The 12,836-nt window shown below is 41.7% G+C and overlaps 1 protein-coding gene across 3 annotated transcripts; it reads left to right on the top strand.

The window, feature by feature from the left end:
- DSCC1 (DNA replication and sister chromatid cohesion 1) lies at window positions 1-10,766 on the top strand. 3 transcript variants are annotated; one of them, XM_057415246.1, is made up of 9 exons: window positions 1-250; window positions 1,631-1,799; window positions 1,996-2,130; window positions 4,484-4,574; window positions 5,868-6,006; window positions 7,525-7,577; window positions 8,748-8,905; window positions 9,454-9,602; window positions 10,369-10,766. In XM_057415246.1, the coding sequence occupies exons 1-9, from the start codon at window positions 81-83 to the stop codon at window positions 10,475-10,477; spliced, it is 1,173 nt and encodes a 390-aa protein (XP_057271229.1). In that variant the 5' UTR covers window positions 1-80; the 3' UTR covers window positions 10,478-10,766. The 3 variants fall into 3 exon arrangements, with proteins under 3 accessions (XP_057271229.1, XP_057271230.1, XP_057271232.1); XM_057415247.1 differs by having other exon boundaries at window positions 8,751-8,905; XM_057415249.1 differs by lacking the exon at window positions 1-250 and adding an exon at window positions 740-869.
- The last annotated feature ends 2,070 nt before the right edge of the window (window positions 10,767-12,836 follow it).

The raw sequence follows: 12,836 nt of genomic DNA on the forward strand, positions 1-12,836 counted from the left end.
TGCCGCGACAGGCACCGCCTCGGCGTGGGGCGGGATAACGCTGCGGCGCGGGGTTCGGAACGGGTCGGCCTGCGGGCGCCATGCGGAACCGCGCGGAGGTAGACGCGACGCTGCAGACGGCCAAGGTGAACCCGGCGGAGCTGCTGCCGGTAGTACATTGCCTCAGCTTCGGGCCGCAGGCGGCCGCCGGAGGGTGCTGCCTGCTGCAGCTGGAGCCGGGCCTCTGCGCAGAGATCGAGGCGGGATGCAGGTACGGGAGCGGTGGGACTTGTCCGCTGAGGCGAGGCGCGGCCTGGCGATAGTGGCAACTTCCACCCGTCGTCTCTTGGGGCCCAGCTGCCGTGGTGGCCGGGACGGCGACCCGAGCCAGGCTGAGGGACCGGGGCAAGCCCGCCCCGCGGCGGTAGACGGGAGTTTTCACCCTTACGGCTCGGCCCGCTGTGCGTGAGGATGGAGATGGGGCAGGGCTGTGCTGTTCCATCTTTAACTGATGGCTTTTAAACGTGGCCTTTTCCAGACTTCTGTTCTTCTAAAACAGTTTGTGTGACGATGTAACTGTCCCTTAAACCTGGCTCTGTTACACGGAAAACTATACTAGTAACACCTAAGAAGCGTTTTATTCATTTATTTATTTACATATGGAAAAATTGCTGCTGAGGAGACCTTTAGCCAAAACGGAGAAGAGTTTCTCATCAGGCCTATAAATATAGGGGCCAAACACTTTGGGTTTAGGAAAGGCGCTGGAACTGTTGAGGTCGGGTGGATGGCAGGGTGCCTGTGAGAGAAACAGCAAAAGATGTACAGTGTTAGCATAGGCGTTTCATGGGGTGATTGCCTGGCATTTAACTCTGGACTAGAGCAGATTCTAGGTAAGTTTTTGATACGGTTTTAAAAATCTTACCTTTGCTGCAATGCCGGTGACATAATAAAAGCATTTAAATGAGACAATATCAGAACTCTTTATAATGAGAATAGCCTCAAATAGTTGGGAAGACCTCAATGTTCCCCTGCTGTGGTATTACCACGTCCTCATTAAGAATCTCTTTTTAATCAGGTATGTGAGCTGGAGAGGGGGGTTTGTATTATTTCTCCTGAAATGCTCTAGAAGATGGTTTTCTTTCCTGCTTGGAATTACTTGCAAGAAAACATACGTGTTATTGAGAAGGGATTATCTGACGGGTGCTGCACAACAGACAGAATTTGTGTTTACTTTATTGTTTCATATTTAGCCAGTTTCAGTCCACGTTAAAGAACAACTGAAGTTGAAATCTAATTTCAAATATCAGTGAACTAGTTCAGGCTTTAAACAACACTTAATTAGGCTTGGGGGGGTTGTGTGAATAGGCAGATGAGGTGATTCAAAATTGATCTGCGTAAATACCTTGAATTGTCTTTCAGAGAGGGAAAACTCAAAAAGGAAAGGAGAAAACATACTTAAGATATTTTAGATTAATTGATAATTACATCTTTCTATTTTGGTGTGCTGTTACTGCTGTTACCAAATAGAACTGCATTTTATAACTTCCTTACCAATGTATAAATACAAAAAAATATCAGACAAGTTTAATAGCTATTCATTCTGAAATAGCAGTAAAAATACATCTTTATTTTTGTGATGTTTCTGTTCCAGCCTAGTAATCCGTGGTGAAAAGGATGAAAAAGCAGTGTTGTGCAGCAAAGATAAAACCTATGACATGAAAATAGCAGATACCTCAAATATGCTGCTGTTTGTTCCTGGTTGCAAAACTCCAGAACAGCTGAATGCAGATCAAGCATCTTGTAATATTATTCATTCACAGGTGTGTCTTTCTGGGCTTTTGTTTGTTTGTGTTAATTCTCTACTTTCTTATTCTCTATAACTTCTTGTATTTTACCCTTCTGAAGCACTTGTTCTCAGTGACGAGATTACCACATTTTGCTGATCATTTTTGATAAGTTGCTTTGAATCCAAATGCTATATTAAAATGTTTTAAGAGTCTTTGCTTTTTCTTGTAGATTGCTGGTTTCTCCAATAACTATTGGGAATTAAGGAGATGCCGACCAAAACTGAAGAAACTGAGAAAGCTTTTAATGGAAGATCCCTATGGAGGGCCAGATAGTCAGAAGGATCAGGCTTCGACCTTTTCAAAGGTCAGTCAGCTATGTGAATTACCTTCTTGTAATTGTTAATGGCCAGATTAAAGTGAAGATATATTCTTAACTAGAAAAATGCCTTTCCTCCCATGTTTCACAGTGCTGCTTTGAGTTAATTTTTTAAGCCTATACAAATTGGTGATTATTAGCACTTTTGCTGAGTGGCAGGTAAGCAACCTTTTTGGGTTTTTAGCAAAGAGAGGAAAAGGAAGGACACTGAAAGAGACTGGGGATTTCCCTCTTCAATTGGGAAGTTTCTTGAAGACAGTCTCCAGAACCTTTTCTAAATTCCTTGAAAGTTATATAGCCACTAAGGTGTAATTCAGCCTTTCCTTCTTCGGGTGTGAATGTATGACGTGCCGTGTATGAGGGTGGAGGACACCCATTTGCCAATCAGTAATTCATGATGCGAAGGAGAAGCAAGGAGTTGCATACTAGATGCAAGGAGATGCATGATAAGGGTGATATGTGGCAGAGAGGAAGACTGACACTACAAGAAAGGAAAACACCCATGTGCAAATCATTTGCCCGTCAGTAATTCATGATGTGAAGAAGCAAGGAGTTGCATATGACATGCAAGGAGATGCATGATAAGGATGGCATGTGGCAGAGAATAAGACTGATGCTACAAGAAGGGAAAACACAAAATCCTGTCCTGCTGCCCTTTTCTGTTTCCAGGAAATTCAGTTTAGGATCTAAAGAGTAATTGAGAGCCCTGGACTGTGCAGCATATGATCTCAGATAAAAGGCTGATAAAAATCCTGGTGTTTTGTTAGTTTTGACTTTAAAACCAGAAATGGTTGCTCAAAAGTATTTTATGTTGACACTTGGTTGAAGCTGATACTACCAAACCATCTGTGCTTGGATGTACAAACACAGATGGTACTTTTCTCCCTTGGAGAAAAATGCTGCCTCTCTTTTTCTGGACTATTAACAGACTAATTTTTGAACAGTTTCGGAATCTTTTTCCCCCAGCACTGCCTTCTCCCATCTATTCTGGTCTAGGTGTAGAGAGACATACAACAGAACAGGGGATGGCAGAGAAAAAAGGGCTTAAAGTGACTAGCAATGGGGGGGGGGGAGGGAGGAGAAAGGAAGTCATGTGGAATAATATTTATTGCTAATATTGAACAACTATTATAAAAACATGTCAGTGTCTCCCCAGACATTAATGCCTAGTTTGAGGACCATCCTTCTCTGTTTTGAAGGAGAATATTTCCTATATCAGCTTACTGGAGAAAACTAGATATAGCTGATAGACAATTCTTATCTTGCCACTGGTTATTTGAAAACAAATGACTCTTGGGATATGTTTAGTCTCAATTACTAGCAGTGTTTAAGTACTGTACAATATGGTCATCCCTTGCTGAAATACTCTTGCGAGTTCAGTGCTGCTTAGCCTGATGATGTTTAATAGGAATGGTACTGCAAAAAGCAAAGACCTTTCTATATTTATTAAATTTTTTTTTAACATGTGGCTGTTCCAAACTTAGTATTGATTTCTTCCATTTGTGTTCCCATAGTCTAATGGATCTGAGGTACTTAACTCTTATTTTTTCTGTTCTGATAGAACTATTCTTACAGTATAATCAACAAAACTTTAATATTAAAGTTGATTAAAAAGGCTGTAAGGTGAATAAAAGAATTTATGAAGCCCTGTCTCCTACGGATTTAAGTCTGTTCTTTCCTTATACTTCATTCCTCATGATACCTTCTGTTCATCCTATATCTCCTAAAACTTTACCACAGACAGTATCTACAGCACCCTATCATCTCTACAAGTACTCATCTCTCCAAGTAACTGTTCTGCAAGAAGCTGTTCATATTATGGCTAGGGCTGTACTACGTGTCTGCTAATTGGTTACCAGACACCAAAACACATATCTGTTGAGGTCATGCTGGAGGAATCTTTCCCTCAGTGGAGGTACTAAGGTGGAGTTCTGACATCTGTCCAAAAGGGATGAGTGCTTTTTGGTTTGCCTATTCTTTGAATCTCACAAGTTAAAATAAGTGATTTAGGAAAAACGGAACACATTTACTTTTCATTCTTCCTGGTATACCTTACTTAAGATGCCTACTTGTGCTAGTTTGACATCCTGGGAATACAAGTGTATTGCCTGTGCATGGCACAAAGACTTCCCTGTAGTTAGACTGGCTTTTCTATTGCATAACTCTTTGAGAAAATGTAAGTTACAGGAAAGGTTTCAGAATGTGGTAAACCTTACAAAACTTGGAGTATACAGGGAGGGGAACATTACTCTTCATTACATCTTACAATACATTTAGCATGCTTTGCTGAGGCAAAGGAGGAGTAAAACGTGTTTATTTCTTTTATTTCCTCTTACTGCAGTATACAACAGAAGATTTGTTAAGTCTGATTCAAGCAAGCGAAGAAGAAATACTGCACCATTTGCAGGTGATAGATGCCTGCAAAATTGAAGGTATTATTTTAAAGAATATTATTGCTTATGAGGAACCAACCCTGCTTTTTTTCCCAAAATATGTGTCTCCTTTTTCTAAGGCCCATTTTACATCCTCGTCTTTCAAGGTGCAAGTCACTTCAAAGCACCAAGGTCTGCTTCCATAGTTCCTATGTTCTCTGCTGCTATGAAGCTGATCTAAAGGATAAAACCAAGCAGGCGCTGACCAGTCTGGCTATTCCCAGGGTAATTCCTTCTGTACTGCTACAAACACTGCCATCAGAATATCCCACCCATAACATGAATATTTTTTTGGCTGCCGGTCCTCTTCATGGATGAAGAGTTCTAGAGTGTTGCAGTTATAGAGATAAAAATAGCTAATCCTTAGGTAACCCTAGCCCTTTCATAGCTTGCTGTTCATCCCAGACTGGGTTTTATCTCGGAGGTCTTCCTACCATGTGAGGCAAGACTAGAGCAAGTGTCTCACCTTGGGACAGGTCCTACTCATCCTTTACTTGGCCAAATCCTAACCCTCACTTGGACATAACGTGACAGTAGTCCTGGAGTCACAGAATAATATAGGGCAGAACTGAGCTTTGGAGGTTACCAGGTCCAAACCCCTGCTTTATGGCATGGCTGCATGTAACCTTGGCTGGTTCTGTTCTAAGTATTTCCAAGCATGGACAGCTTTGTCCAAGGTGTTCCTGTGTTAGACCCTCTGCAAGGAAATAACTAGCTGGGATTTCCCTTGTTGCAACTGGTGCTTTTTGCCTCCTGTCCCATCACTGAGCACCACTGGAAAGACCTCTGGTCAGTTGTCTTTGTACTGTCCCATTAGGTAGGTGAGGATCTCGTGGATGCCTTTCCTTGTCATGTACAGCTGCACAACACCGTTGTACCTCATATGTGCTTTGTCGCATCTAGATTTCTGTGTACTAGCCTGGACCTGAGCTGTCACTTTTCAGGGCCAGTGCAGCCACTTCCGTTCATACAGTTCTATGCCTGAATGAATTACTAGTTTTTCCAGGTCTGATTCATCTTTGTATGGAATTTGTAGTGTCTTTGTATTTGTGGCAGTTAATCTACATAAACAGTTATGAATAATAGAGATTATTTAACTTCTTTCTCCTCTACAACTGCTTTTACTATTCTCTTCTGTTTCCAAGTTTTAATCCTGAAAAGGCCAGAATGTTGCTGCTGTACTTTGTAAAGGTGTGATCTAAATGTCCAGGCTCCTGTAATATATGTACAGGGGAATAGAATTAAGGTATTAATGTTCTCCTAAGTCTTGATTTGTGATTTTCTGTTTGGCAGGATATTGGAGAATTCTGGAATTTGACTATGAGATGAAACTCTTGAATCATGTGATTCAGCTAATAGACTCGGAGTCCTGGTCTTTAAAGAAGGTTCCTTTACGTACCTGCCTTGAGGAACTTGGATCTCTAGAGCCCACGTAAGCCTTTACATTTAGTACTTAAAATTGTTTACAATCATTATTAATTAATTACATTAATTACTGTTTCTTAGAATTATGGTCTTACAACTGTAGATTCCAGTTACCATGGTGTTAATGATACATTTTTCTTTGCCTCTAAAATATACAAGGCCGTTACTAGCTTAGACAGGTTAGTAAACTGACCATAGTGTCTATTGGTAATATTTTCACTGATTAGCAGTAGAAACATCACTGCTGAATTATAAATTATGGAAGTAGCATGTACTTAAGCTGTAAATTGCTGGCAATCTTGAAATACTTGTTCTGAAGCTATAGGTAGCCAAAAAGGTTTAGTTTACCTCTTGTATAACGTATGAAATGTGGCATGTTTTCTGTTTTAGTAAATCCAGACTGTAAGAGTTTAATTTATTGTACTGCTGTTTGGAGTCATGAAATAATTGAAGATTACCATTCAAACAAAGTTTACAGTATGTAGCATTTGCTATTTATTTGGCTTTTGGCTCAAAAAGAAATCTTGCTTTAGTATTAGTGTCTGCAGTTATGCTGTAATGTTATGCCAGAGTTCTAGAAAAATGCCTACTAATCAGTAAGTGATAATTAACTGCCAAATTTGTGACTTGCCATAGAATCACACAATAGTTTAGGTTGGAAAAGACCTTTAAGATCATCAAGTCCAATGGTTAACTGAGCACTGCCAAGTCTACCACTAAGCCAAGTTCCTAAGGAACACATCCGCATGTTTTTTTTAAATACCTCCAGGGATGGTGACTCCATCACTGCCCTGGGCAGCCTGTTCCAGTGCTTGATAACACCTCTGGTGAAAAAATATCCTAATATCCAGTCTAAACCTCTCCTGGCACAACTTAAGGTCATTTCCTCCTGTCCTATTGCTTTTTACTTAGGAAAAAAAGACCAACCCCCACCTCAGGACAACCTCCTTTCAGGTAGTTGTAGAAGTGACAGTCTCCCCTGAGCCTTCTCTTTTCCAGACTAAACAACCCGAGGTCCCTCAGCTGTTCCTCATCACACTTGTGCTCCAGACCCTTCACCAGCTTCACTGCCCTTCTCTGGACCTGCTCCAGCACCTCAATGTCTGTCTTGTAGTGAGGGACCCAAAACTGAACACAGGATTTAAGGTGTGGTATCACCCTGCTGGCCACACTACTGAAACAATTCTATTTGCAAAGAAGTGACTTTGCAAGAGTCAGCCTTCCTTATTCTCCTTATGCCCTTTAGTTTCTGTTACTTAAAACTAGACAGTGGAAGAGACCTTTGATGACAGAAATAACACACAGAATTAACTTCTATCTGTCCTTTTTGTCCCCTTTTGTTCTCTTTTGCTTCTAAGTTTTTGGGAATTTGTTCATTTCAGGCATGAAGATGTCACATCCTCAGTTCTCCTTGACATACACCCCCTAATACCTGTTCCTTCATTTTCTTGGTAACTGTTTCTGTAGTGTCTAATGAGCAGTTTTAAAACTTGATTTCTGATTTTTTTTTTTTCCTTCCCCCCAGATCGATGATAGAACACATTCTTCTAAGCTATGGAAGGAGATATTTTGACGATGGTAAATTTGGGAAAGCATGCGTATTTTAATTTTGCATAAAGAAAATGGGTATTGTTGAGTAAATGTAGATCCTGAGGATGGCCCAAACAAATCAATTTGCTACAATGTTAATAAAAGGAGGGAGTAAACAGTGAGCCAAAACTGAGTAAAATGGTTAGAGAAAGTTTCATAGGAAAAAGGACTATTAAACTGTATGAGACACTGGGGAAAAATCAGGAACTAACAGAAGTACTGGGAGTCATTTATTAGGTGTCTACAAACCATAATTTTGTGACTAAACACAGATGACCAGTAAAATTTAGGTGGAATCTCCTGTAGGAGGTCTCGGATGTTTAAGCAATTAAACAAATAGCAATTGTGCTATTGTAAATAGTGAATGGCACATAGATCTCCCTGAATTCAACCTGCCTGAAGTAGACATCTGCCTTTGGTCCCTTGAACTGCACCACAAGACCTACTGATTGTATTGATTAAATCTCCATTGCCCATCTCACATATAGACAGAATATTTCTGTGCCTTAATCTGAATTCTTCCCCACAGTTGCTTTCAGCTCACCTTTGAGTATAGTAGGAGTTGCACTCAACTTTTCAAGAGAAAGGAAAGTAGTTGGAGTGACACAAATTATAATCTTAGTATATTCAGACAGGTTGTACAAGAAACAAGTTTGCAGGAAGTTAAGATGGCTGAAAAAGTCAAAGGAAGTGTTTATGCCTGACATCGGTCAGAGAATTTTAGTCAAGTCAGTGTGAAACAAAATATGAGTTGATGAAGGGAATAATGATAATTTAAAGGTGATAAAGGACATGAAAGTTTTGTTGAATTGTTCAACCACAGGCAGCAAGCACTTTAACACAAGCCGTTCTGAAACAGGAATGAAAGATGTAAGAAAAAGTGTTACTGTGCAAAGTGAAAAGATGAAGGGCAGATATGTTTATTGACATGAATTAATACTTGTAGCTGGGGCAGTGCTGCACGCACACAGAATATCTTGCACTTGAGAAGATACCATCATTTGTCCAACGTAATACCAAGTCAGATTCTCCCTGAGGAAAATCAAAAATTGAGTACTTGCTTTGTAGAAGACTGTAGAGCAGAATGGAAATATGAGGCTGTACTCTGTTCTTTTATCAAAAAGCAAGAACCAAGATAACCTGTTTTTTGTTTCTCAGCAGGGGAGGTTTACTTTGAGATGCATGAAGATAAAATATGCAGAGCTATAGCACAAATGCTTTTGCAAAATGCAGTTAAATTCAATTTATCAGAGTTTCAAGAAGTCTGGCAACAAAGTGTCCCTGAAGGGATGACAACAAGGCTTGATCAGCTTCAGGTAAAAACATGAAGTACGGATTCTTTCAGAAGTAGGCTGTTACCTGCCTTGTGTAATACATACATTTTATCAATTAATGGTTGTTGATGTATTACTTGTGTCAGCTTTCGAATTCAAGTACTCCTTACATCCTCCGTGAGCGCCAGTGGTCTCGAATCAGGACAGCTGAGCTTTCTGCAAGTCTGGCATATTTCACTGTTTGGAGAAAAGTTTCAGCTGTTATCTGTAAATGTAACTAGAACAGAAACTGAAGCTGTTGTGGGGCAGACCGGGGTGGCAGCCAGCAGAGTAGCAAGCACTGGGAAAATCCTTTTGCTTGAGGAGGCAAAGAGGTGTTGGGACTCAGTGGACTTCACCTTCCCTTCTTGTCATATAGGAAGTGATAAACACTGCCTGTAGAACAGCACCTTTATGATACTTTTTCACTTTGCCTTTCATAGTGCAGTTTTAGAATGCTTTGCATGTTTAAGGGCAACTTGTACAGATTATTGCCAGGAAGAAGGAATTTTGTTTTGCCTTAACATTTCCTCTCTGATGCTGATCTACAGGGCTTGGCTCTTGTGGATAGAAGCTCAAGACCAGAGACCATCTTCCTGCTAAAAGTAGAAGACTTACCTGAAGGAAATCAGGAAAGATTCAACAGCTTATTCAGCATACGGGAAAAGTGGACAGAACCGGATATTGCCCCTTATATACAGTAAGGATCATAGAATCATAGGATATATTTATCTTTATTAAAAGTAGTGTTATCTTCTTCCCTTTTTGCATAGCTGACTTATCAGCTATGATTGCCTCAAATACTGTACTTCCCATTGTAAATGACTGGATTCTGTATGAGTGGAATTCCTACCTGTGGGAACTGTAGCTATATTTGTTGGATTTAAACTTGTGTAAAAAGCTGATTTTACTGTTGAAGGCAGATCCTATTGATTGAGGCATACTTAACTCAAAGGATGAACCTTCTGACATCTGTAAACAGTCTCCAGATTTATGACACAAGAACTGTATAGGCTTCCCATGCTGTGTCTTTCCTTCTTTAACACTCACATTCCAGTGCTGCCTGGAATACTCAGCCAGGATACACATGAGCAGATGTAGATGGTAACCCTCAGACCCGTATGAGTGTCTCTAAATTTGCTCTAATTAAGTAGTTCAAAGCTAACTGTTTTGCTAGATTGAAAACCTTTAGAGAACAGTAATAATAAAAAACAACCAACTCCCTGTAAAAACCAAAATCCTTCTTTCTGGAGTAAATAATGTTGTTTTGCCAGTCACTTAAATATCAAAGCCAAGTTCTCAACTTAAGGTAATTTGAAGCATTATGTAACAGTTACAGTTTCGTGGTTTGTTTTTTTTTCTCCCAATATCCTGATCCGGTTTGTTATATTTACAAGTATTTCATGGATTCCTTTTGTATGAAAGTATCTCTAATGCCAATGTCATCTGCTTTATTTCCTCTATAGGGACTTGTGTGCAGAGAAGCAGACCGCTGGGGTTCTTCTGACAAAATATGCTCGTTGCTCAATGCAGAATGGTGTTAAAGTTTATAATTCTAGAAGACCCATCTCCTAACAAGTACAGTTTAAAGAACTGAGAATTCTGAATGAAGTAACAGCTTATGTTACTTGTTGTTACCTCCTGGGGAAAGGAGTTGTCAACCAATATCATACAATGTTCTTGAGTTTAAGCAGCTAAGCTTCTTGAATGAATTCTGCTTTCTGCTCAGCTAAGTAGAATGTGAGGGCATTTGCCTCTTCTGAGAAACTACAGTGTCAGCAGCCTTTGCCCTCTCCTTCCCTTGTTTCCCCTTCTGTTTCCTTTCTGTCTGTAGTTATGCCAGGAGTTGAACTACTTATATATACTTCAGTTGTCTATCACAGAATCATAGAAATAGCCATAAACTGAAGTCTGACACTAAAAATTAAAACATCCTTGATGATAATTGAATCTATTTCAACAGCAAAACAGAATGTTTAGCCTTTTGCCCATTAGTCAGCATTCCTAAAGATTAAGATTGCATATCGGTGTTGACATGTTGAATACTGCAGACCTTGACAAGCTTGTGAACAAATTATTCCTGTGACTGCACTTACCTTAATTTTGGAAGGTGGTTCTTTTTATGGTCATGTCTGTTAATAACAGTGGCACAAACTGTTGGTACTTTAACACTTGCCAAGTTGCCTTTTACGTATTGAGAAAAACCAAATTGCAATCAAGAGTGAAGGTATGAGTGAACAGTTGGACATCTTGTTAGGAGCTTCCTCTGAACTGCCATTAGAATATACCCGAGGTAAAATTAGTTTTACAGAAGCGTACCTTTGCTTTTTAAAGAGAACTTAAGAAACTTTGTAATAGGATTTTTCACCTTGCTGTGACAAATAACTGCATATAGAAAACGTGCCTTGAAAACTTAGGGTGGAATATTACTGTGTAAAGTAATGAAATAGGATTTTTTTTTTTTATGATACGGTCATTATGTGGAGTGCCTTGTAATCATTAAAGGGACTGTTTACATGTCAGTGAACCAGAGTTTAATATTAAACATTTTTCATATATTTTTTAAAAACTTAGTAATTGTAGAGGGCTTGTATACAAAAAGCATTTGCTGTATCAAAGTCACATGTAAGGTGCATCAAAAGCTTTGGAGCTGCTGGCATACCTAATGCAGGGTGAGGGGAGGTACTGAGGGGTAGGACCTTATGCTCGTCCTTGCTGAACTTAATGAGGTTCCTATTAGCCTACCCTTCAGTCTATCCTGCTCATCCTTTGGAAGTGTCTACTTCCCTACTTCATTCATGGTTGCTGAACTTTAGGCAACCATGAGTACAGTTGATCCCATCTTCCAGATAATTGATGAGAATGTTAAACAGTGTTGGGCCCACTACTAAATAATCGGCTAGACAAGGAGCAATTCACCCCACCTCTTGGCGTGGCTGGTCAGCCTGTTCCCCACCCACCTCACAGGTGACTCCTCAGGACCGTACCATGACAGTTTCTCTTGAAGGAGGTGGTGGGATCATATCACAAGATGCGTGCATGATGTATCGTACGATGTGTCTTAGTATCCTCCCGTGTTGGGTGCGAGCCCTGCTCCTAATTATGTGTGCGCTAAGGTAGATCCGAGTGTCGGTGACCACAGCTCTACCCTGGCAACCGCAGGCGGCGGGACCCCACGTTTGTTTAAACCGTCAGCAGAGGGCCCAGACGCAGGCCTGGCGGAAGCTCCCGGTCCACAGCACAGCTTTACGGCCACAACCGTCGGGGAGGGCAGGGGTACTGCTGCACCCGAAAGGAACCGCGGAGGGCCGAGACGCGAACTGCCGTTTACCGGCCCTCAACCCCTCACACCGCCTGCCGGGTCCCTCCGCGCATCCTCCGGCGAGCCCCCGCCCCACCCCAGGCAAGGCCTGCGCATGCGCACCGTGCCTACCGTCCCTGCGCTGGAGGCGCTCAGCGCGCATGCGCATAGCGACATGACCCGTCCCCGGGAGACTTGGCTTATTTTTGCGGGGGCATTTTCTTCTTTATTTTCCCCCGCGGCTGCCTGTGCCACCGTTATTCCACCCATCTGGAAAACAGGGATCCAAAACGTTTCCCGTTCTTAAAGAACTAAAGCTCCTTTAAACGGGATGTGACCTTTCAACTGCTAGGGGTCAAAGGTTGCTCACAAGATGGCGACCGCCTCTGAGGGAGAACCCGCCGGCGAGGCCAGGCGGGAGCGTTGCTGAGGGCAGCCTCGCTCCCTGCCGGTGCGCTGCTCCCGCCCTCCATGCTGGCCGGGCCCCGCCCGCACCGCATCGTACCGTACCATACCGAGTGTATCGTACTGCACCGAGCCGAGCCGTGGGAGCCGCCGGCACAGCCGCCGCCCGCAGTGACGATAAGGCCGGGACGTGGGGGGCTTTGCTGCGCAGCCTGCGCTCCCCAGTCA

The sequence above is a fragment of the Pezoporus wallicus genome, unplaced genomic scaffold (genome assembly GCF_028554395.1).
Source record: "Pezoporus wallicus isolate ANWC-B61680 ecotype Strahan unplaced genomic scaffold, APGP_CSIRO_Pwel_v1 contig_3812, whole genome shotgun sequence".
Taxonomy (NCBI): domain Eukaryota; kingdom Metazoa; phylum Chordata; class Aves; order Psittaciformes; family Psittacidae; genus Pezoporus; species Pezoporus wallicus.

Coding starts and splice junctions, on each gene's coding strand:
- DSCC1 (XM_057415246.1), top strand. CDS start 81: ATGCGGAACCGCGCGGAGGTAGACGCGACGCTGCAGACGGCCAAGGTG. Junction 7,578..8,747: donor AAGGAGATATTTTGACGATG/GTAAATTTGGGA, acceptor TTTGTTTCTCAG/CAGGGGAGGTTTACTTTGAG. Junction 9,603..10,368: donor GATATTGCCCCTTATATACA/GTAAGGATCATA, acceptor TTTCCTCTATAG/GGACTTGTGTGCAGAGAAGC.